The 20691-nt window shown below is 42.6% G+C and overlaps 1 protein-coding gene across 1 annotated transcript in view; it reads left to right on the forward strand.

Annotated features, from left to right (window-relative positions):
• DRG2 (developmentally regulated GTP binding protein 2) overlaps positions 1-20691 on the forward strand; it is an 808865-nt gene that overhangs the window by 628153 nt on the left and 160021 nt on the right. Inside the window, exon 8 of the mRNA XM_044089666.1 lies at positions 18813-18910. Coding sequence (XP_043945601.1) covers positions 18813-18910 — 98 coding nt within the window. The remainder of the gene's footprint in view (positions 1-18812; positions 18911-20691) is intronic.

The following is a 20691-nucleotide window of genomic DNA, read 5'->3' on the forward strand; positions in this document are numbered from 1 at the left end:
TTTGTCTATATCTCTGGCTTTATATCCCCTTTCAATAAATTCATGTTTTAACAGGGTAAGTGCCTGAGACAAACTATCATTATTATATAGGCTCATGCATCTAACTATCTGTCCTTTGATCACATTGGTTTTAGTGTAGTTAGGACGCATACTACTACTATGTAGGACATTGTTCTTTCTAATGGGTTTCCTATACATGGAGGTATGAACATAATTGAGTGTCTCTTGTAACCTTTACATCTAAAAACTCTATTTCTCTATTTGAGTATTTGTATGTGAAATTCAAAAAGGGAGTAATGGTATTAATGAAAATTAAAAATTGCTGCAAATTATCTTCGCTATCACACAACAGAAAAATATCGTGCACAAAACGCTTGTACCATATAATAGACTTGGCAAAAACGTTGCTTGTCAAATTATTCTCAGCTTCCCATTGTACATGTGCTAGGTTGGTGTAGCTATTGGCACAGGCAGTGCCCATAGCCACGCCAACTTTCTGTATATAAAACTTGTCACCAAATACAAAGGTATTATTTTCTAGGATGATCTCAAGTAGGGTACACAAGTCGAATTTTGGTATTCTCTATCCCTTTTCTATTGAGTAGTTCCCTTACATTATCTATACCCCAAGAATGGGGAATGACTGTAAAATGGGACTGTATGTCGAGAGTAACAAGCCAACATTGGTCATCTATACCCTCCAAATGTACACTTAGGTCTCTCAAAAAATCTTTAGTGTCCAATAAGACAGTAGTACATTCCTTAAGTATAGGATGCAGGTTTTTCTCAACATATACGACAGTGGTTCTGTCGTCCACCCCCGACTAGATACTGTAGGTCGCATAGGTGGACTTTACATGTTTTTATGGACTTTTGGTAGGCCATACATAATTGGAGTCACTGGGTACTCTGTATTGAAGTATACAAAAAGTGGCTCAGAAATCATGCCTGTTATTAACATATCAAACAAAAAAACTTGCAGTCTATCTGTAATAGCTTTAACACGAGTTGCAGAAATCTCACAATAGGTATCTGTGTTACTTAAATGTACTAACATACTTGCAATATATTTGTCTCTATCTAAAATAATTCCTCCACCTTTATCTGCTGGGCATATTTCAACACTTTAAAGCATTTTAACGCTTGCTGTTCACATTTAGATAAATTATAAGAAACATTAGTAGCTTCATTACTGAGCACATTCCTTAGTTGTTTTTCACACACATCAATGATTAAATCAGTCCCAGAATTGCTGGGAGGAACAAAAGTACTGTTTTTTTTTTTTTTTTTTTTTTTTTTAACATTATATTCATTGGATCCACCTTGAAAAATAGTTTTTAAAGTCAGTGTCCTGCCAAACAGCTTCATTTCTTTTAACACATTCACCAAGTCTGCTGTCTGGTTCTCTGGGCAGGAACAAAACTCAAACCTCTGTTCAATAAAGTTTTCTGTGCTTCAGTCAAAGAAATGGAGGAAATATTAAAAATCAAACCGGTTTGCTTTTCTTCAGGAACTTGTTCTGGTCGTCCACACTGTTTGGTCTCCATGTCTTGACATACTGAGGGCGATTGCGTGACCTCCCTCATATTGGGAAAGGTTTTTCTGACAAAAAAGTCCCATTTGTATTCTTGGAAGAGCATTCCTGAATGCTGGAATTACTAGTGTTGTTTATATAGCTAACAAAGGCCAGTGCTGTATTCTTTGGTTTAACAACTGGTATTTCATCACTTCTAGTTATTTTTGCTTTATTTATTATTTATGTCATACTCCGACCCAGAATTTGGGAAAAATCAATGTTTAATGTTACCTTATCTAAATGGTTGAGAGAGTGCATTTCCTTTATTTATCAGCAAGACAAGGTTTCTACACCTTCTAAGATCAAAGCATATTCCACGAGATCAGTCGCAACATCTGTTGCTTTCCATGCAAGAGCTTCCATGGATGACATTTGTGCAGCAGCAACATGGGCTTCTCCTCATACCTTTAATCACGCATTACAAATTGGATATGGTCTCCAGGGGGAGAGCCTCCTTTGCTTCAGTGGTACTCAGGAATATTCTTCTATAGGACCTCTCAGGAAACAAGGTAGCTAGTGGACTTTGTCCCATCAGTAAGGAATGAATGAAGATTAACAACATCAGATAAAGAAGTTATAGGTTCATAGGTTTATACTAGGCTATCTGCCCTAAGGCATTTATAAGCCTAGCCCAAATGTTTGTGGCTTACGCCACCCCTTATATGAAAAAATACTGTGCCCATTCATTTGTTGTGCCTCTGTCCAGCAGTGACACAGAGATGATTCCCGGGGTAAACCTACGATCTCCCATCCACAGGTCTAGATTTCTCTTGAACAGAGTCAGCGAGGTGCTCTGCCTCACATGGACCGGGATTTTATTCCACAGCATAGGGAGTCTCTGAGTGATAAATCTATCCCTCCAGCACGTCCTATTTATATCCGTGCTAAGGTTTAAGTCGCTTGCTCTAGTGGTTTTGGTGGATTTGGATTTTTTGAGGTGGAGCATGTCCATTAATTCCGGGTTGGACATGGCCTTGTATGTCAGGCACATGTCACCTCTGAGCAGACGGTATGCGACTGAATAGAGCTGGAGTTTCTTCATTCTGGCAGCATATGACAGATTTTGGAGTCCCTTTATCCTTTTGGTGAGGAACTTTTGGGGTCTCTCCAATTGCTGCAGATGTCGGGTGAGATACATCCCGAATGGGGCATTGTACTCGATCATTGGTCTGATAAGTGAAGAGTACAGGGGAACAATAACCTCACTAGATCTGGATGTGAATCCCTTCATGATCAGGTGGGCAATGTAGAAGGTCTTTCTAACCACTTTAGCAATGTGAGTGTCAAAAGAAAGGCCACTGTCAACCTGGGTCCCCAGGTCCCTGATAACCTCTTCTGTGCTTAGTGGATTGCCACCTATATGGTAGCTTGGGGTTACCTTGTTTTTCCCGAAGGGTATGACTATACATTTTTTGGCGTTTAACTTCAGGCCATGGCTCTGGCACCAGCTATCTGTTTCCGTGAGTCCCTTCTGAAGGATATCCGTGTCTGATGCACTTGCCACTATGGCGCCCAGTTTGCAGTCATCTGCAAACTTTGTCAGCCAAAGTCCTCCTATGTTGGCCTGTACTTCTGAGAAGTAGATGCCAAACAATAGGGGGCCAAGGACCGAGCCCTGTGGGACACCACTTGTGACCGGCTTGGAGTCTGACACAGCGCCAGCAACTCTAACCCTGTGGGTTCTGACCTTAAGCCAGTTTGCAACCCATCTTGTGACATATGGGTTTACATTTAAGCTGGTAAGTTTTTCTACAATACCCGAGTGGGGTATTGTGTCGAAGGCCTATGCAAGGCCAAGGTAGGCTGTATGGACTGCCTTTCCTCATCAATGGCCTTGGTGACTGTTTCAAGAAGTCGACCAAGTTCAAAAGGCATGATCTTCCCTTGACAAAGCCAAACTGGGTCGGGTCCAATGTCTGCAAGTCCCCCATATCTTTGTTTATGAGCTCCATTATGATCCTCTCCATAGCTTTGCAGACTAGACTTGTTAAGCTTATGGGGGTAATTACCAGGGTCCGTGAGGCGCCGCCTTTGTGGAGTGGGACCACAGTTGCCGTCGCCACTCCTTGGGCACGTATCCTGTGGTAAGGCTGAGATTAAACAGCTGCCTTATGTGCGGGTTTAATTCCTCATTTAGCTCGTGTAGCACACAGCCGGGGACACCATCCGGTCCCATTGATGCTGTGTTTTTAGCTTTAGAGAGAGCAGCTTTCACCTGCGCATTTGAGTTGTCCGGGAGGCTACACTCGGCTGGGATAGTTATCTCTCCTTTAGGGGTGGGGGGTGAAGTTTGCACTGAACCTGTCTGCCAGTATGTTGGCAATGTCTGTGGGTTCAGTGATTTTTGTATCATTTTGGACTAATTCTGAGCATATCTGGGAGTTTCCACCCAGGTTCCTAACATAGCTGAAAAAGGCCTTATGATTGTCCTTTGAATCCATGGCAATTTTTCTCTCAAAATTGGCCTTAGTTGATTTTATGAGTGCTCGTATTTTCTTACTAATAATGATCAGGGGTGACTTCCCTTTTATGGATTTTGTTCTATCATGTAATAGCTTTCTCCTCTTATTGTAAAGTTTGTTAATGGCTGGGGTCCACCAGACTGGACGCTTGCCCTTTGTGGAAAGAGTCTTGGTTTTATTTGGGATTGCCTGATCCATGCAGTCCTGGAGGTGTTCATAGAAGGCATTTGTAAGGGCTTCCGCAGCTTGGGTTGTGGTTTCCACTGGCTCAGGGGCCTTGAAGGATACCACACCAGTCTTGAGTAGTGTGAAGTTTGCTTTAGAGAAGTTCTTCACTATGGTCTTTTTTGTTTGGGGTGGGGCGGATGTGGATTTCCAGTGAGATTAGTTTATGATCAGATCTCACCAATGAGGGATATACTTCTGGTGTGGAGCATTTTGTCCCCATGTTTGTGACAATGAGATCTAGTATATTTTCTCCTCTCGTGGGAACAATGACTAGCTGTTCCATGGCATTTGAATTTATGAACTCCAGGAACCGTTGGGCTAGAAAGTTAGGGCTTGAGTAATGTTCCCAGTCTATATTCGGGTAGTTGAAGTCACCCAATATGATGGTGTTTGGAGATACATTTATACCCTCCAGTGTCTTCAGGAAGGCTGTGTGGGGTTCCTGAGTTTGAGAGGGTGGCCTGTAGCATGCTACAATTTGTAGAGCAGTTTTGCCTATGGTTAGTTGCACCTGGATGGTTTCCAAGCTTCGGCGTTGCCACCAACCTGGAGGTGTGGGTATCCTTTATGAATATGGATACACCCTCCTTTTGTGGTGTGGTCCGGGTTTTGGGGCCGGAACGCATGATATGAGGTAAAACCTAATAGTGCCGGGTGCTCTCAGGAGCCTTGAACCAGGTTTCAGTTACAGCACAGACATCGATGTTCTCCATACTGAGAAGGGCCTCGAAAAGTGCGTGCATTTTGAGATTTAGACTTCTGGCATTGAGCAGCATTACCCTCAGTTTCTTCCCATTTTTGTTTTCTAGGGTGGTAGGTTTAGAATTTGAGCCTTGCCTAAAAAGGCACTATGGGGTGGCAAGAGCCTTAGCCAATATCCGAATCCCAGGGTGACAGGTGCAAGCCGTCCCTTGCGAAGCAGCGTGGCTTGTCAAGCATGTCATCCCAGGCAGACAGACACTGGATCCCCTTTGAATGACACCAGACATTAAGCCAATTGTTAAAGCTGATCATCTTGTCTCTATATTGTGGCATCATTCTTGGTGAAGGAAGGATACTGCTCAGGGTTAGGGTCATACCTGCCTGGGCTACATAATCAGAGAGCTCCTCTATGTCTCTTTTCATGTAGTCCAGGGAGGTGCGTCTCAGGTCGCTCACACCAGCATGGACAATGACTGTGTCATATTTGTACTTGCCGTGGAGTGACCCGAGTGCTTGTGTTATGTGGCGGATTCTAGCCCGATAGGCAGCTTACTGTGACCCTCTCCTTGTTCAGCCTGGTGAGTGGGACGCCAGTGTGTCTGACTATGGAGTCACCTATGACAAGTATGTTTGGTGTTGTATTTGGCCTTAAGGGCTGTGACTGCTTTGCACACTGCTTTTGTGGTTTATGTGTTGCTTGTGGGGTGTCTTGAGGTAGCAGTTGTTTGGGTGTCTGCTTTGGAGGCCTCTGCTGTTTAGGTAAATTTTTACTCAGAGCCTCCGAGTATGTCTTTGTGTGTTTATGTGTTTGATTCAGTGGAGTGGTAGCATTATGTGAGGCTGGTTTTGTGGTGTGTGTAGTTGCCTTCTCCTCCTGTCTGGTCTTGCCAGTCCTGAGCTGAGAGAGCTCAGCCTCCAGTTTGGCTAAATAGCTGCATCTCTCGCAAGTATTTGTGTTATGTGGGAGGAGGAGAGGGTTGTCTGTGTACATGAGGCAGTTATAACATTGCCTCAAGATTCCCAGATTCACCAGCTGGACCGGAGAGAAGATTGACAACTGACCTTTGGACATGCTAGAATAATATTGGGAATTCTTAATTGAAAACAAGGGCCAGTGGGGAGTGAGGGTGTAGTGCTTTTAATTTTTAGTGCTGACTTATATAATTGCTTTAGTGAGCAAGTGCCTGGTAACTTGAGTGCAATGTGTTACAAGTAACTAAATGCAAAAACGACAAACAGTAACTTTCTTTCAAGTGAAACAAGGAAATAAGTACAGTAAGCAATGCAGATATCACTAGTGATCCACAGAAGCTGAGAAGTTGCGTATTAGGTGGAATTAGCTTCCAGGAATATAACAAGCAAACAAACAACAAGCATATAAACAAAGCTAGATTCAGTAGGCCTGGATCTAGTCTATGCTAGAGCAAACAAGGTGAACCAATTTCAGTAAGATACAGTTCAAATATTCAGGCACTATAAACCTTTAACCAGAAATTCCCAGCTCAGAAGGGCAGAGTCCAGCCTCTTCTCCCACAAGAGTGCAGACCACGAACCTTCTTAATGTAAAATAACTGGCCTGAAGCCCAAGTGCCTAAACCAGAACTAATACACTTGGACACTGGGCTCTCAATCAGCAGTTCCCAACTTAGAAGGATGAAAGCTACCTGTCCTGCCACCACAGTGCTTGCCACAAACCTTCCTAATGTAAAACAACTGGTCTGAAGCCCAAGTGCTTAATCCAAAAGACTTGAATGATAGCTACACTTTAATCAAGTTACAACCAAGCAGTAATAAATACCATTGAATACTTTAGAGAATGTCTGGATTAGTGCTCAAGTTACACAAACAAAGCTAGATCCAGCAGGCCCGAATCCAGTCTATGCCACAGCAAACAAGGCGCACCAACTTCAGTAAGAAACAGTTCAGATATGCATGCACTATAAGCCTTTAACCAGAAATTCCCAGCTCAGAAGGGCAGAGTCCAGCCTCTCCTCCCACAAGAGTGCAGACCACGAACCCTCTTAATGTAAAATAACTGGCTTGAAAGCCCAAGTGCTTAAACCAGAATTAATACACTTTTAGAATAACAGACACTGAGCCCTCAATCAGCAGTTCTCAACCTAGAAGGATGTAAGCTACCTGTTCTGCCACAACAGTGCAGACCACAAACCCTGTCAGTGCAAAACAACTAACTGGTCCGAAGCCCAAGTGTTTAAACCAAAAGGCTTAGAATGAGTTACACCAAGCAGTAATAAATACAACTGAGTATTTTAAGATGATGCAAAAGTAAAAAGAAGTAGATAAAACACAAGTACAGTAAAAGCAGATGAAATTTTTTTTTTTTTTTTTTTTTCCTGAACAAGTGCTGAGATTAAAGAAACAGATTTGAGTGCTGAAACTAGAAAACTGGCTAGTTATAAGAAAAAAACAAGCTAGAAGGCTTCCCTCAAACACAGAAGGGCTTGGGGGCTCAGAAGCCTACAAATAGTCTGTACCACTTAACAAGAAAGGCAGGAAATAAGCTTAATTTTTTTTTTTCTATTTCCCAGATGCTCTCTTTGTACACAGTAGGAGTGCCTGAAATCAGAATATGATCTCACTGCACTCAGTTGAGTGAGCAAATGAGATGGGCCCAGAGGCAGGCTGAGGGGCGGGCAGTTTCAATGCCACTAAGAACTGAAGAGCAGAATAACTTCAGATAAAAATTCCTTCAACACTCAAATTAAATACTGTATTTTTTAAAAAAAAAAGAGCAGATAAAGGTACTTAAATTCTCTTATACGTCCAGTTGAATATAACCAAGTTCTTAGCTGGCCAAGCTGAAGTTTTAAAGCAGGAATTATTTCACATGCACCAATTTAAATATGCAAGGACAGGAAATCAAAGAATGTGGCTACCCCACACCTGTAATTACTAGCAAATAACAAAATTCAGCCAACACTAGCTTCAGTTCAAGTTACTGAAGAGCAGAATAACTTCAGATAAAAATTCCTTCAACACTCAAATTAAATACTGTATTTTTAAAAAAAGAGCAGATAAAGGTACTTAAATTCTCTTATACGTCCAGTTGAATATAACCAAGTTCTTAGCTGGCCAAGCTGAAGTTTTAAAGCAGGAATTATTTCACATGCACCAGTTTAAATATGCAAGGACAGGAAATCAAAGAATGTGGCTACCCCCACACCTGTAATTACTAGCAAATAACAAAATTCAGCCAACACTAGCTTCAGTTCAAGTTACTGAAGAGCAGAATAACTTCAGATAAAATTCCTTCAACACTCAAATTAAATACTGTATTTAAAAAAAAAAGAGCAGATAAAGGTACTTAAATTCTCTTATACGTCCAGTTGAATATAACCAAGTTCTTAGCTGGCCAAGCTGAAGTTTTAAAGCAGGAATTATTTCACATGCACCAGTTTAAATATGCAAGGACAGGAAATCAAAGAATGTGGCTACCCCCACACCTGTAATTACTAGCAAATAACAAAATTCAGCCAACACTAGCTTCAGTTCAAGTTACTGAAGAGCAGAATAACTTCAGATAAAAATTCCTTCAACACTCAAATTAAATACTGTATTTTTTAAAAAAAAAAGAGCAGATAAAGGTACTTAAATTCTCTTATACGTCCAGTTGAATATAACCAAGTTCTTAGCTGGCCAAGCTGTTCTTATCATAACGGTCCATCTGTTGTGTTGATCTTTATTCATTCATAACAACCCTCCCACCATCCCAGGTTTGGCTATGGTCCTATCCTATGATAAGGAAGTTGCTCAGAAAAAGCTTCTGCTTTTCTCTCTCTGTAATTTGTCCGTTCCGTACAGGCAGACTTGATCCGAGGTAATATGGAGAGGGGCACTATGGATAAAAGCTTAGCTCGAGAGGTTTTTGGCTGGTGGGTTGTTATAACGGCCGACTCTCTGTTCCGAGGACGGAACCGACACCTATCATAATGAATGAATAAGGATCAACACAGATGGAACATTATGGTAAGAACATACTACTTTTTCTTACTCACGGCTAAATCTTCATACAAAGATGTTAATACTTTTAACCAGAAATTAGGTACTGCATCTGGGCCTGGAGTTTTCCAATTAGAGGCGTTTCTTAACTTTGTTTCAATCTCTCTGGCTGTTACTTCATCCCCTTTCATATCCTGTACTTTTAAACTTATTCATGTTAAGTTGTCCATCTCGCCTTCATTCTTGCTGGATGGGTTCGGAGCCGACCTCGGCTCCGACTCGGCCACTCTAAAAGCTCGAAAGTTGGTTCCACCGGCACGAGGCTCCCCTTATATCCCACAATGCTAGGTGGTATTACCTCAGATCTCGTTTGCCGCTACAGCTATCGAGACGTGTTGCTTCACCGGCTTCAGGTTAGTGTAGGAAATAGTTTAAAAAGTTGATTAAAAACCCTTTAAATTAGTTTTCCATACAGTTTCCCCTTACCTTAAAGGTTTTTTTATCCCTTTCTTCTAGTTCTTAACCTTTTTTTACCTCAAGAACTTATATGTTCTTCCCTTAGGCCTTCGGGCCCTCCCATCCCCTTGGAGTGTGTGTGTTTTTCTGTAGGGTATTTATAATACTAAATAGCTAATTTATTTAGTTTAAGTTTTCTGTTTTAGTGTATAGTGTAATCGGTGTGTTTGTGTTTGTGTGTGGTTACACTTGTTCCTTGATATGTCCAAGGATTCGAAGGTCTCAGGCTTCAAGAAGTGTGACTCGTGCTGTCAGAAAATGTCTCTGACAGACGGTCACACTTCTTGTGTGTACTGCCTGGGACCTTTACACCTGCAGGACTCTTGTGCTGTATGCCATGGCTTCAGCCCTAGAGTCCTGCAGGAAAGAAAGAACAAGCTCATCTTAAGGGGCTTGCTTAAGCCTGAGGGTCCCCCGACTGCTTCTTCGGGTAAACCCTCTAAGGCTCCTAGGTCTTCGACTCCAGCTACTGAGTCGACGTCTAAGACATCGAAGTCTACTACAGCATCGGCTCCGGCTGGAGCCGGAGACTCGAACTGCTACTTCTGTGGTTCCCTCGGCTCCGGCTGGAGCCGAGGCATTGGAATTATCTGAGTCTGCTCCGATCAGACCATCGGAACCAACATCTAGAAAGAGGTCCAGGTCACCGTCCCTTGGCTCCGTTCATTCGGCTCCAGCATCTCCCTTGCTGTCTGAACGGAGCCATAGATCTCACTCCTCTAGGTCATCGAGGCTTTCTGATCATAACCTTCAGAGGGTAGTGAGTCGACTTCTTAAGTCCGAGGCACTGGCACAAATGCTTCCGAGCCCGACTCATCAGTCGATGCTTAACCCTATCCCTCAAAATGTTCCTCCTCCGACTCCTTTGAGCTCGGAGCCGGGGCGTTTCGGAACCGAGACTGTGGTAGCGTCGGAACCGATACAATTGTCTTCGGTTCCGTCGTCGGCTCCGATTTCTTCCTTGGAAGAATCTCGGCGCCGGACTTCCCTCGTCGGCTCCGAGGGGGTGAGTGGCATCGGACCCTTGTCCGACCCTGCTCTCCCTCTCGGCGCTGGTGAGTTCGGCTCCGACATCGGCCTCGGAGCCATCGCTGTCAGTGCCGAGGGAGGTTTTCGGAGCGGGGACCTCTGGCTCTGCCTGACAGGGGTGCATTCGAGGTCATGCGGAGTGTGTTGGAACCCGGTTCAACTCCTCAGTCGGCTCCGTCCGTCCCTCCCTCTTCGGTGCCTCAGGTTATGTCTACTCACTCCCTCATCCCAGACCGCAGAGAGCCAGCTCCTCAAGAATCCCCTGTGGGGATCTCATCCTCTTCCGAGGCCTCTCCTGAATTGGCAGGGGAGCCCCCTAGGAAGAGAAAGTGCAAGAGGAAGCACATAGACTCGCCTGAGTCTGTCACCTCTGACACGGATTTAGAGGATTCCGAGGGTTCCCCCCGTTCCCCTTCTGAAGATGTCTCCTTTGCAGACATCCTAGAGATCCTGAAACAGAGGGGAAATTGGCCAACCCTTAACCCTTCGGAGGATGAATCTGTGTATCTTGAGGCGTTTGGCTCTCGCCCTTCCACCTCCTGGGTGTCTCCCCCCTTTGACCCCCTCATGCAGGTGGTAGTTAAAAAGGCTTGGACGGCTTCTGACTCTGTGGACCCTACCCCCAGGAGACCTTCAAAGTTTATCACGGCACCAGCAGATAAGCAGTTTCTGACTAAGGGAGTTTCTGTGGATGCTATGGTGGTAGCTGCCACCACTAAGAAGGAGCTAGCTGATCCTTCGGTGCCTGTCCATCCTCCTAACAAGGAATCTAGGTCTATGGACAGGTACGGGAAGCGGATGTTTTCGTCAGCGACCTTTACCATGCGTTCGCTGAACTACCTCTGTCATTTCACTCATCTTCAAAGAGACTTGATCAAGGAAGCGAGTGAGATGTTAAAGGATCCTACAGCTGCGGGTTTTCAGGATAAGATGAACACTCAGCTGGCTACCCTAAATTCTATAGCTAACTCCTCCATGCGCCTTCTTTCATATGCGGCTGATGGAGCGAGCAGAGCCGCAGGGACAGGTGTGGCCTTACGCCGTCATGCCTGGATGCGGCTGTGCAATTTTGCGGACCCCTTTAAAACGTCTTTCACTAATTCCCCGTTTGATGGATCGTCCCTTTTGGTCCTCAAGTGAAAGAAACCTTGACAAGGTGCGAGACAGATGGCAAAACTCTTTCTGCCGTCGGAGTCCGTTTTTCTACTCCTTCTAGACCTTACCCCAAAGGCCAGAAAAGTGGAAAAATGTGGTTCCGCAAACAATCTCAGGAGACGTTGCCTGACGCACAGAGTCGGTTCCCCTCTAGAGGCAGAGGGGGGAACAATAATGGTAGACGTCGCCCTAGAGGCAGGGGGGGTCCGCAGAACCAGGGCAATCGAGAAACTTTTTCCGATAAGCCCTTCCAGCATCCCTGAGGTGTTGCCCGACTGTCCACCTTCGGAGGCAGTCGGGGGAAGATTATCACTGTACCCAGAAGCCTGGCGATCCCTAACTCAAGACAAGTGGGTACAGTCCATCATTTCCGAAGGCTATTCCATTCCGTTCTTTCGCATTCCAAATCAATCAAAAAAATCCCTTCCAGATGTTCCACCCGCTCAAAGGGATCAAGCAGCGTTGGAAATATCAAAGTTGCTTGCAAAAAGAGCCATTCAGCCAGTGCCAGCAGACAAGCAAGGATCCGGAATCTACTCCAAGTTCTTTTTGGTTCCAAAGAAAACAGGGGACTGGAGACCCACTTTGGATCTCAGTATCTTGAACAAGTCTGTCAAGAAAACAAGATTTCGGATGGTCATGCTACAATCCATCCTACCCCTATTGGGAAAGGAAAACTGGATGTGCTCTATAGACCTCCAGGATGCGTACTATCATATAAAAATGAACAGACGCTCCAGGAGATTCCTCCGCTTCAGGCTGGGAACCAGTCACTTTCAATTCAGAGCCCTGCCCTTTGGACTCACCACTGCCCCCCGGGTGTTTACCAAATGCATGGCAGTGGTAGCTTCTCATCCGAGACGTCAAGGATTCCAGGTGTTTCCATACTTAGACGACTGGCTCCTCACAGCTCCCTCCAAGCATCTTCTTCTACTTGCCAGAGACTACACCTTTCGCATTTTTCAAAAGTTAGGGATCTCAATAAATTGCGAAAAGTCTGTTTTGTCGCCTTGTCGTGCTATTACCTTCATAGGCGCAAATCTAGACACAGTCAACATGTCTGCGAGACTCACAGACCAAAGAATAGCAGACATACACAAACTGGTCTCCCTCCTTTTCCACAGCAACAGAGTCAGTCAGATTAGTTCTAAAAGTACTGGGGATTATGGCGGCTGCTATCCCTCTACTTCTATTAGCCAGATTTCACATGAGAATCCTTCAATGGATGCTCTTCACACAATGGTCGTATCAACAACTTCCGATGTCCTACACCATTGTGATTACGCAAGCATGCAGGAATCATCTTCTTTGGTGGATTTCTTCCCCCCCAGCTCTTCCTAGGAAGACCATTTGTCCCTCCCCCTCCGGTTGCTACTCTGACAACGGACGCCTCCCTGATCGGGTGGGGGGGGCATTATCGGGGCAGGACAGTCCAGGGCATATGGCAACCAGACGAATGCCACTTGCATATAAATGTTCTAGAGATGAGAGCAGTGCTTCTAGCGTTGCAAGCCCTTCAAAACTCTCTTCCCTTGGGAACGATTGCAATTCAGACGGACAACATGTCTGTAGTGTGGTATATCAACAAACAAGGCGGAACCAGGTCCTACCCCCTATGTCGAGAAGCACTCAGACTGTGGCAATGGGCGATTTCTTCTCAGCGGTTTCTGATAGCAACGCACATCCCCGGGAAGTCCAATCTTATCGCGGACAAGTTGAGCAGAGCTATCCTCATGCCTCACGAGTGGTCTCTGAAAGATTCTATCTTGGAGAAAATTTTTCTCAAGTGGGGTCAGCCTTGCTGCGACCTTTTTGCTACTCCCCAAAACAGCAAGTGCAAAGATTATTTCACCCTCTTCCCCTTACCAGGCCAGCCCAGCAGAGACGCTCTAGTCCAAGTTTGGCCCCGGGACTTCTGTATGCATTCCCTCCTTCCCACTAATCTCTCAAGTGATACAGAAAGCTATCGCTCAGAAGGCCTCATTGATCCTCATTGCTCCTTACTGGCCTCGACAGGTTTGGTTCCCCTTTCTACATCAATTTCTGTTGGAGCAACCCTGGCATCTGGACCTAGTTCCAGATCTTTTGATCCATCAGTCGGGTCAGTTACATCGCTCCCTCCCCTCTCTGAACCTCACTGCTTGGTTCCTCCAGTTCCAACCTTAGCCAGGCTTCCTCAAATATCTCACTCTGTTCGAGATGTTTTGATAGCTTCCCATAAATCTTCCACTCGGAGGATTTATCTTAGTAAGTGGAAACGTTTCGCCTATTGGGCTCAAGGAAGGGACATAGATCCTTTCACTGCTCCCATCCAAATAGTCCTTGATTTTCTAGCTGAACTTTTCCATGCAGGTTCATCTCCTTCTACTCTGAAAGTTCAATTGGCAGCTATATCTAACTTTCATGTGGGCATCTCAGATTCTGCCATCATGTCTCACAAGCTTTGCAAAGCTTTCTTGAAGGAAGTTTTTCTTCTTAGACCTCCTATAAGAAATCCTCCTCCTTCTTGGGACCTTAATTTAGTTCTCACATCTTTGATTCTTCCCCCTTTTGAACCTGCAGCTTCCTGTTCAATGAAATTGCTATCCTGGAAGACTCTCTTTCTGGTAGCCATTACTTCAGCTAGAAGGGTCTCAGAGCTCCATGCACTCAGCAGTCGACCACCGTATCTGTTGTTTCATAAGGATAGGGTATCCTTACGGACCAATCCATCCTTTTTACCTAAAGTAGCTTCTGCGGCAAATCTAAATCAAAACATTGACCTCCCTGTGTTTTTTCCTAACTTTTCTAACAGGTCTGAACAAAAATTGCATTGGCTAGATGTTCATCGTCAATTAAGGTATTATTTGGATAGGACCAAACAGATCAGAAAAACTGACCAGTTGTTTGTCTCTTAATGCAAAAGGCAGAAAGGGCCTTTCAGTTTCGAAGGTATCACTTTCCAGATGGCTAACATCGCTGATTTCCTTTGTGTATGAAATTAGACACCAGAAGTTGCCTAACAAACCTAAGGCCCATTCGACTAGAGCCTTGGCTACCTCTATAGCTTTCCAAGACAGGCTGCCTATTGATACCATTTGTGCAGCAGCTACATGGACTACTCCTCACACTTTCATTTCTCATTATAAGTTGGATTTAGCTTCTAGACATAGAGCTAATTTTGGTTCCACTGTACTCAAGAGTCTGTTCCGATAGGCCACCTGGGACAAGGTGCTAGGGACGCGGTCCCATCCAGCAAGAATGAAGGCGAGATGGACAACTTAACATATAGAAGTTATGTTCTTACCATAATGGTCCATGTTAGTTGTCTTCTTCTCGCCTTCTTTCTTGCATCCCACCCTCCTTCCCCCTAGCCTGGACAGACCTAGAGGAGTTTGATTGTGACCTCTCTTTCTACCACCTCTATTGGATATAGGTATATGCTTTTCTGTGCATATATTCCTTCATCAGGTTTTTCAGGTCACCTTCTTCCCTTCTTTTTTATAGAGGTGGGGTTTTCCCATTTCCAGTAGTTCTGGATTTATTATTGGCTGGGCCTAGCTTACAAACGAGATCTGAGGTAATACCGCCTAGCATTGTGGGATATAAGGGGAGCCTCGAGCCGGTGGAACCAACTCTCGAGCTTTAGAGTGGCCGAGTCGGAGCCGAGGTCGGCTCCGAACCCATCCAGCAAGAAAGAAGGCGAGAAGAAGACAACTAACATGGAACGTTATGGTAAGAACATAACTTCTATTTTTACTTCCATCCATTTAGCAATTTTGTTCCACAGGATCTTCATAGATACTTCTCAAAAGGCATCTTTTCTTGGAAGTATTTCAGTTCCTTTTACATTTTTTCTCAATTGTCTATAAAACTTCATCAGTAAATTGCTTATTTTGTACTTTTCCTTTATATGTATCTGCGTATCTTCTAAGTTTTTCTGCCTGTGCTGAGATTTTTTAATTTATTTGCGATAGTGCATGATAGTTCTTGGTCTGTTCTAATACTGCAACATTGCTTTTATCGCGTCTATATTTTAGTATTTTTGTTGATCTGTTCACTTTTCTATATTTTTCTAACAGTGACACTTCTTGTTTTAATTGCTTTATAGTTTTCTCTGTTTGATACTTCCATGATGGTATTCGATTTCTCCCCTTCCTTTCCTTCACTACTGTGTGTTCTTGTGGTAGAACTTTCAGTTATTAATTTAGCTACACAGTAATATATCTCGTTTACTTCTGTTATATTGCATAGATCTGTATGGGCAGTCCTAATTACTGTGTTCATTGTTTTATCAAACTTCTGACTTTGAGTTTCATTGACCTTCTGTGGCCTATTTCTTTCATTGATCTTAATATGTCAGTCTATTAAATCAAGCAACTCTTCTCTTAGCTCATTTCCTTCTAAACTGAGGGCACATTTTTTGTTTTTCATTTCCTGTGCACATTCTATAGAAAGTTCTGTAGCATCTTCCTGTGCGCATTCTCTTCATTTTCATCCTGTGCCATGTGTTGCTTTGTCATGTGGGAAATCACTGGCATATCACTCCTCAACATTGACTGCATCAGAGTTGCCACAGTTTCCTGTTCCTTCCCTTGCTGTCCAGCTTCAAGTGAACTTTTATACTGGTTTCCTGTGGAAGGCTCCAAAATATCTTACACGGCACCTGCCCAATTGCTTCTTGTTCCACTGGTTTCCCCTTAATTTGGATATCCATTGCTCTGTCCTGTTGTGGTGCTTTTTGAATTAAATTTTCTACACTGAATCGTTCACTTCGCAGATACTCCATAACCTCAGTTTCTATTTCTTTAACTTCTCAATTAGTGATCTCCTTTTCTACTTTTCCTCTTTGTCATCTTATTTTTTGTATTGTAAAGTTTTCCATGTCTGGATTCCTTTGCCTGTATTTCTCTTCAAATATCTTTGGTGCTGCTCTTTTTGCATTGGTTAGTTTTACTTTTTCCTTTGCATAAATATCACACCATATTCGGTCTCTTTCCCATGTCCATATTTCTTCCTCAGATGTCTCCTGATCTTCCTGCTTCTCCTTGCTTTGGGGATTCATCTTATAATGCTGTGATGTAACCTCTGATAGATATTCTACACCAAATACTTTTTCGCAGGCACTCCATAACTTCAACTTCTATTTTTTAACTTCTACTTTTTAACTTCTACTGTACTAATCTTCTTTTCTGCATTCCCTCTTTGTGATATTTTTTTTATTGTGAAATTTTCCATATCTGGAAGCCGTTGTCTGCATTTTTGTTTGAATGTCTTTGGGGCTGCCTTATATATATTGATTAATTTGGCTTTCTCCTTTGCATAAATATTGCATCATATCAAATCTCTTTCCCATGTCCGTATTTCTTTATTATGCTTTTCAAAAATCTCTAGGTTTTGTTGTGTATATTTTCGCACTTCCTCAGATGTTTCTTTTTCCAAACAGATCAGAGTTTCTTGATTTATATACTGTTTTTCACAAATCTGTTGTATTAATGAATAGAAATGTTTATTTGAAGCTTCTGACAGTTTTTTCTGGAAGTATTTCTTTCCTCTTAATTTCTCTTAATCATTTTGTATATCTTGTCTGGAAATTCTGGGCTTTTTGCATAATGTAACAATACATAATTTCGTTCTTATCCTCAGTAGTCCACTTTATCATCTTTATGGCTGTTCTTTGGCCTATCCGTTTTTGTGATTTTTGTGGACTGCTACTTCTACAACAGGGGGGCCATCCTCCCCCTGGGCCTGGCCTGGCCCAATTGTAGGAATGTTTCCATATTTTGAGGATTCTACACTGTCATCTTTTCCAGTCCTGGCACCATTGTGCCTACCAGGATTGGGCACTTTTTTATCCTGGGTCTTGTGCACCCAGCTTTTTTTTTTTTAATTTTTAACCTACTTCTGTCCATGATACATGCTATATAAATACAGTTTGTATATACCAGTGTCGTCTTGGGGAGATTTTGTGAAAAACAGGGTCCACCTTGTGAAGGTACTCAAAAAGACTTGAGGATGAATTCAATGTCAGCAATAATACTCTCCCTTACCTGCTTGACTTATCTCTCCATTCGGACCCCTTATGATGTAATAGGAGGGGAAAACCCTGGACCCACCCACTAAAACTCTAATAAGCTCTTACAAACCATTTATACTCAATCCACTAAGCTCCCTTGCCAGTAAAGGAACTTTCCTCTCTGAACTGAACTGAGTAGTTGTTTTCATCTCAGCCAAGCTTTAGGACTACAGATTGACTTTCCACAAGAACCTGGACCCTAAGGCATGCTCAAACAAGGAGCACCCCTGGACCACAAGAGGAGGAAGCATCTATCACTACAGGAGGTTCTGCCCAAGAAGCACCCTCCCACCACAAAACCTTCACCAGGAGCATTCCTCATCCAACATAGGCAAGTGGATACTAATGTTTTTGCGTTAACCCCACAGTGACTGTCCGAGATACTGAGGTTTCTTGCTTGTCGCAATCAGGATTAGGACTGGTCTGTTACCTGTCATAATATAGTTAACTGTCATAGTCAAGACTACCATTTTTTATACATTGTCTTTCATTTTGTAGCTTCCTAACATGATCCATTTTCTGCACCTTTTTGTTTGTCTGCATAAGTAATACCCACTACTAAGTATGTGCTTGCATGTGCACAAACACATGCATACGCACAATGTAAATGCCGTAGTATATGTATTATTCCTTAAAGCTTAATTGTACTAAAATTAGAAAATTGCACCCGACTCTCTATACTCTGGTGGAGGTAATAGCCCTTGTCTCACAGTTGTGTCAATTGAGTGTAAGCATGTGAGGAGTGTCAGAAGCAAAGTTTTCCACTTGCAGCATGGGGGTTGCTGGCTAGATTCACACTTCTCCTGCGGGAAGTAGGTATCTAGACATGATAATCTTTGCAGTGCAAAGATTCAGGTGCATGCTTGTAAGATTCTCACAGTTACTGGATAATGGAAATGATGACATATCTGTTTAGTGCTTAGTACACTGCTTAGCATTACCAAGGAGCATACATGGTCTTACTATGTCCTTCTGTCAAACTGTTTGAATGAAACAAAACACCTGTGATGTTTTCTGATGATCCTTGATGCAGTACTTGTGGTTTTATTCATTCATGGAAGTCTGAATTTATTGCTGTATTTCTAGTTACATTTGTCTCAGATGCTATCCTTAATATGTTATTCTCAAGAAATATTTAATGCAGAAGTTCTGTTTCGAGATGACTGTAGTACAGATGAGTTTATCGATGTAATTGTGGGAAATAGGGTGTACATGCCCTGTCTATATGTAAGTATACATGCTTATTTTTGTTTTGATTTTGGCATCCCTTGTAAACATTCTTTTTAGCTGCATCTTTTTGTTCAAGTAAAACCTAAAAGAAAGACTTGGCTGAATGAAAAGTGGATGTACACCATGCCCTTTGTAGCCCTGTTTAGTTGAACAAAGTTTAATAGAAAACTGTTAATGAGACATTACATAAATTGTTACAGTTAAACTAATGTGCAAGACAAAAAACAATGTTAGTCATATCTGGCTTTTATAAAAAAAAAAACAAAACAAAGAAAGCATGTTTTATTTAAAGACCTTATTTAATGGTAACCTGAAGAAAGGATTTTTCATTGTTTTTTTTTTCTCTCAGGATCAACTCAGTGGCTCTTCATTTCTCTGCCAGGGTGAGGGCCCCCTAATGCATTTCCTTGGTGGAGGAAATTATGTTGTGTTAGGGAAAGTGCCAGTCTACAGATTCTATGAGCTGTCCTATCCCAGTCCCTGTGACAGCCATGCATGCTCGCTGTAGTTGCCTCATAAATTGCATACGCAACCTTCTATTCAAGTAGCACATCACTAGCAGCACATAGCTCGTAGCTCGTTGACTCTTAATGCTGTGGCAGTTCCCAACATCATATAAACTATAATGCACAAATTATAGCTGTGTAAAGATTGCATAGTATGAGTTATAGCATGGATTTTTTTTCCATAACAGTACACAAATAATGCGTTGTATATGTGAAACTAACTTTCATTAATGTACACCCTACACCCCAAGAGTATACAGTAGACTGCATCCAAAAAAGAAGCAGCTGCCAAATGTCTGCCTCCCACTTTATAAAGAAATTCATTGCAAGTAACAGTTTGCATTAATTTTTTTTTTCTCAGTAGAGAAAGTTTGACTGGACACACATAGCTCAGTACTCGTTTTAAAGAAATTCAGTTAGCTGTCTTTTAGACTTCCAGTTGTCCTTGGTTTCATCCATGGTCTGGTGGTGGTGAAGTATCAGTGCTCCCAAGAAAAATGTTTGCACATTCATGTTTATATCCATATCACCGATGTGTAAGATATGTAGATGATCTGAGCAGCCAACGTACATTTACTTTATCAGCATTTCTGCATCGATCCAAGAGATATACTGAATGACTGATAGATGACCTGTAGTGTAAGTCACTGATTTATTTTACTGAGTTGTGCTTCACTTAACATGTGGTGTTGATGTTGTAAAAATGGGTACAGACAGGCTGAATGTCTTCAGAAGTACCCTTTATTTTATGTAATCAAGTGAAAACCTTGCATAATTTGAAGGGAGTTCAAGTTGTTCTTTTTTTCACTGACTTGCGGTGTAGGTTACTTTATTTTATTTTAATTTTAAATTTGTTAACTGGGTGGCTGAGTTTGTCAGCTGACCTTTATTGGCCAAAACCCAAACCACATGTGCAATAGATGTAAAACACTTAGTATACAAAAGAGAGTCAATATACAAGTTACGTTCCTGTTTATAGGGTTAACAAAGATGAGCATTTACAGTATTTCAGTATGAAACAGTAAGGACACTTGAATTGTAAATCATTATAAAAAGAGATGTAAAATGGTAATTACCAAATGAGAGAGAGGTGGTTACAGAGGGGTCTTTGAAACTTCATTTATGCCCAAGGTTGTTGCAGCTGAATCTGCCAAACATTCCATCAACTTCCAGTTGGAGGCACAGTCTAGAAAGAGATGAAAAACGTTGGCAAGCTGTACTGTGGGGATTCTGCAGATGCCCAGCTCCAAAGGGTCACTAAATAGTGTTTTG

The sequence above is a fragment of the Protopterus annectens genome, chromosome 12.part0 (assembly GCF_019279795.1).
Source record: "Protopterus annectens isolate FY-2018-M chromosome 12.part0, PAN1.0, whole genome shotgun sequence".
Taxonomy (NCBI): Eukaryota; Metazoa; Chordata; order Ceratodontiformes; family Protopteridae; genus Protopterus; species Protopterus annectens.